The sequence below is a fragment of the Cannabis sativa genome, chromosome X (assembly GCF_029168945.1).
Source record: "Cannabis sativa cultivar Pink pepper isolate KNU-18-1 chromosome X, ASM2916894v1, whole genome shotgun sequence".
NCBI classification, from domain to species: Eukaryota; Viridiplantae; Streptophyta; class Magnoliopsida; order Rosales; family Cannabaceae; genus Cannabis; species Cannabis sativa.
In genome coordinates, this window is record NC_083610.1 from 78,137,770 (window position 1) to 78,142,719 (window position 4,950).

Below are 4,950 nucleotides of genomic sequence, written 5' to 3' on the forward strand. Positions count from 1 at the left end.
GCAAGTGACCTCATGTGAGAACATTGGCTCACTCTCTCAAAATTTTTATTAAGCTGCCCATTTTTTTTTTTTGCCTTTTTTATCTTTAGACACTTCGGCTCTTTCTTTTGCAACCAGCTACGGCTTTCACTCTCCCTCAGAGATGTAGCCGTCCTCTTTTAATCAGAAATACTAATATAGAAGGAGCATACTACTTATTAGTAAATGGACTAAAGAAAGCTCTTCCCATTGCATCTAAAAGAGGTAGCATTTTTAGCTGGGAAAAATAAAGGTTCAAAAGATCCTGAAAAATTCACCTATTTAGAGCTTCCTCGATAGAACTGGAGAACCTGTAGATGGGACATGAAGTGCCTCATAGAAAAAAAATGATAGCAATCAAGGCTTAGCTAAACAAACAGAGAAAGATAATGATCATATACCACAACGAATTAATCAAATAGAACACATAAAAAAAAACTTCCCAAGTTGCACACATTAATATGAGAATTCAAGGCTTTATTAAACAAAAATCCAAGAGAGCATCAAGAATAATATGTGATTATCCAATGTATTTTTACTCAACCAATTCTAAAAAATGATATCCGTTATCTATATATTTTGAGTCAACGTGCATTTTGAGAAATGTTTGTGGAACTTTCATTATCACACATGAAGACACATAAACAAGCAATGAGGAACACTAGACAACATATCATGTGTGTATCATATTTCTTTTGAAGCAAGGGAGTACGATGTACAACATGATCAAAACCAGCATACACTAGGACAAAAACATCATCATTTCTTTGTTTAACCCCAAGATTCAACAGTATAAGGTTTAGAAGACCATACCATAGCACTAATAATAGTGAATGAGCTCTTGAAAGACGAGGTGATGATTTAACACTCTTATTTCTTTTGGTTAAAACTTTTGGAATAGCAGTAAAGTCTCCAATATCTGATTTATCCAATGATGCACTATTACATAGGACAACATTGTCCAACAAATAACTACCATCACTAGATCTCTTCCCTGTTAAGACTGAGCACCCATCAAATGAAACTAAACAATGAGTTTTAGAAAAACTTACAGTGTAATTTGCATCACAAAGTTGACCGATGCTTATCAGATTTGCCTTGAGTCCTTTCACATACAGTACTTCAGTAAGAGGTGCAGCTTTACTCATCACCAAGTCTCCTTTTCCAATAATATGGCCCTTATTTCCATCACCAAAAGTGACAACTCCCTCCTTTGCTTCTTTGTAATTGACTAACAATTTCTTGTTGCCCGTCATGTGTCGAGAGCAACCACTATCCAAGTACCACTGTCCTTCTAGAAATGCAGACAGTGAAACTTGAGCTATAAACCCAACATTCGATTCACGATCAGCCCTCAATCTCCACTCACATTGAGATCCTTCCTTTCGAGTTTTATTGGGTTTTTGAAAACTCATAGGTCGATTGATCATAACTTTCAAGTAGTTCTGCAGCTTATAGCATCTGGGTCGAATATGACCCCTCCTATTACAGAAGTGATACACTGGGATGAATCTCTCCATCTGAGATATATTCTCCGGGGCAATTCTTCTTCCTTCTAACTTCACCTTAGTAGGTCCAGATGGAACATGGAATTTTCTAGTGGGGTCTGAGGACTGAGGTGTCGAGGGAAATGATGATTGCTTGTCATCCTTTTTGTCTAGGTTGATCACTGGTGTAATGGACTCTTCTACCCCCAAGTTATCTCCTTGCTTATACAACATCTTGTATCCGATAGAGGTTCGATCACCATAAGGTTTTTGAAGTTGAAGAGTTTGATTGATGGCAGCCGTTCCTGGAGGGATAAACTCTAAAGCCTGTTTAGCTCTTATGAGTTCAGCTGAAAGCTTGTAGATCTCATTGTCCTTCTCATCAAGAAGTTTGTTGAGATTCTTAACAGTGTCCTCCAGCTTGACTTTTTTAGACTCTATCTGTTCCTTGGCACTATTTAGACCTCCAATCTGCTTGGTCATATATTGCCATTGAGAAAACATCTCTTCATATGCATTTTGTCTTCCATTACTGTCGACTTCAGACACAGTGGAGACTCCATCATCCTCAGATTCAACAGACTGATGACTTTGAGCCATGAAAGCCACTACCTGTTTATCCTCATTAGAACTTTTGGTTGCAATAGAGTCTTTTTCTTCGTCACTATCGCTCCAGGTGGCAACAAGGGCTTTCTTCTTTTTGAGAGTGTTAGCACACTCGGCCTGAATGTGTCCGAACCCATCACATTCTCTACACTGAATGCCCATGCTCTTATTGTCACTGGGTTGCTGACCATGCCAGAAGTTCCCAAGAGGATTTCTTTTAGAAGCATTTTCCTTACCTTCAGAACACAGTTTCTTGTAATTCTTTTTCAAGAATTTTGCATAGTTCTTGCTCAGCAAATCTACAGCTTCATCTGAGAAACCAGCAGACAAATCTGAGATAGACTTATTTTCTTCTTTGTGAATGAACGCAATATTGTTGTCCCCTTTTTCTTTGTTCACATCCATCTTCTTTTTTTCCTTCTTCCACCTTGTTAATGACATTTCATAATTCTGCAAGGATCCAATCAGTTCATCAAGATCCAGTTCCTCCACGTTTCTCATTTCTTCAATGGAGGTTACTTTAGACATAAATCTCCTAGGTAGAACTCCAAGGACTTTACGAACCAGCTTTGCATTAGAATAAGTCTTTCCCAAATCATAAGATTCATTTGATATGTCACACAATTTAGCATGGAACTCAGCCACCGTTTCTTCTTCCTCCATTGATAAATCTTCAAACGCTTTTGCCAAAGCACGAAGACGGGATTTCTTTACAGCATCCGTTCCTTCATTTTTAATTCGTAGTTTTTCCCAAGCCTCTTTGGCCATCTCACAGATTGCAATGACCTTCAATTGATTTGTGGACACTGCATTGAACAAAGCATGCATGGCCTTCGAATTAAAATTGGCCCTCTCCATCTCATCTGGAGTCCACAAGCTCGTAGGTTTTGGTTTGGTGACACTGTTATCCATCATCGTTGGGCATGTCCAACTATCTTCTATGGCCATCCAAACTCTTTCATTCACCGCCCTCAAGAATGCTCGCATTTTGGTTTTCCAGTAAGGGTAATTAGCACCTTCCAGCATTGGGGGTCGTGATGTGGACCCTCCTTCTTTGAACATCTCCATTCCTGTACTAACAAGGAAAAACAAAACAAAGATAGAGAGCAGTATACTCCCAGAGTCGTGTCTGGAGAGGGGGTTAGTTCCAACTGGGTGTTGCAGAAAGAAAAAATGCAGAAAAATCAAGAATTGCAGCAACAATAAATTTCAGAATAACGAATCTTGCAAGAACCCTAAGGATCAATATTTCTAACAAAAATAGCTGGCTCTGGTACCAAATGTAAGCCCAAGTTCTTGTCTAGACTATCTTTTTCATATTTAGATTGATTTTATCTTGATTTAAGCTTGAATATAAAAAGAACAAAATCAAAGATTCAACACCAGAATTTTACAAGCTTCATCTGCACTGAGAACACATCTCAGCCGACTAGTGCTTGGGTTCCCCGAACCAGGGTAAATTCATCCACTAATTCTCAAAGGTTCATATTACAATTTCCAATTCTCTCTAAAGGAATCAAATACAACCTTAACAGCAATTAGTAATGAATTACCAACAACAATCAAGAACACTGATTGTTAATGCACAATCCCTTGTCTTTCGCAACCAGCTCTTCTTCAACATGTCTTCAACCTGAAATCCCTTCAGATCTGATGATGAAGATGACACTGAAATCCCTTCAGTTTGAACTCAGCAATTCCAGATTCAGATCATTCCGCCATTGATGAACATCCTCAAGCTCCAAGATCTGACCTGCCATGGAACATACAGAAGAAACAAGACGAAAGAAACGTAATCCCAAATCTCCGATCAAAAAGTTTGTCAACAAAATACCCAGAAATCGTATTTATACCCAGCTAAACCAAGAAACTCGAAATAGACAGCTGTTACCATCTGAACAATTAAAACCTAAAATATCTTTGCTGACGTGGACTAACACTAACAGTACGAACCCCAGACAAAACACTACGAGACCCAGATGCAACTGGACATAATTTGTCACTACAGAAAATAATAGTTCTAACAATCTTGAATGTACTTTCCCTGAGACGTCTATTCCGAGAAAGTAATGTAACTTCCTAAGATTCTTGAGAGAGAACTTAGTGCAAGTGCTTGAATCTAAGAGTTAACTTGTCCAGCATCACTACCTATGATGATAATATCATCCACATAAACCAACAAAAGAATCATGGATGTGGATGAGTGTTGAATAAACAGGCTGTGATCAGATTTGGATGACACAAATCCAAAAGACAGAAGAGCTTGATGCAGCTTGTCAAAACAGGCTCTGGGGGCCTGCTTCGGACCATAAATGGCCTTATTTAATTTGCATACCAAGTGAGGAGCATCAGGTAATTCGAAACTAGGGGTTATGTCATACATACCTCTTTTTTCAGATCACCATTCAAAAAAGCATTATTAACATCTAGCTACTGAACGTAGAAGACTTTTGCCAAAGCTAAGGACAGTACAATTCTAATAGTCACTAGTCTAACAACAGGACTAAAAGTATCTGTAAAGTCAAAGCCAAGTTGCTGGTGAAATCCCTTTGCAACCAATCTGGCTTTGAACTTATTAATTGTGCCATATGGATTGAGTTTTATCTTGAATACCCACTTGCAGCCAATTGGTGTTTTCCATCAGGTAAAGGAACATAAGTCCATGTAACATTTTTCCTCAAGGTTCCTATTTCATCAGAGATAGCATGTCTCCATTTTTCTTATTGAAGGGCCACTTTCACACTGGTTGGTTCTTGAAAAGTCAAATAAACCTTAGGCTTGTATATCCTAAATTTCGCTCTTGTTTTCATTGAATGATTGTTTGTGACAGGGGCTTTAG

General features: G+C 38.3%; 1 protein-coding gene across 1 annotated transcript; it reads right to left on the reverse strand.

Moving 5' to 3' along the window:
* Positions 1–602: 602 nt before the first annotated feature.
* LOC133032377 (uncharacterized) lies at positions 603–3,179 on the reverse strand. Its single transcript, XM_061106302.1, has one exon. It carries the CDS (start codon positions 3,177–3,179, stop codon positions 603–605), a length of 2,577 nt encoding a protein of 858 aa, XP_060962285.1.
* Positions 3,180–4,950: the final 1,771 nt, after the last annotated feature.

What these genes read in the sequence shown, in the direction of transcription:
- LOC133032377 (XM_061106302.1), bottom strand. Translation starts at nt 3,179, where the DNA reads ATGGAGATGTTCAAAGAAGGAGGGTCCACATCACGACCCCCAATGCTG.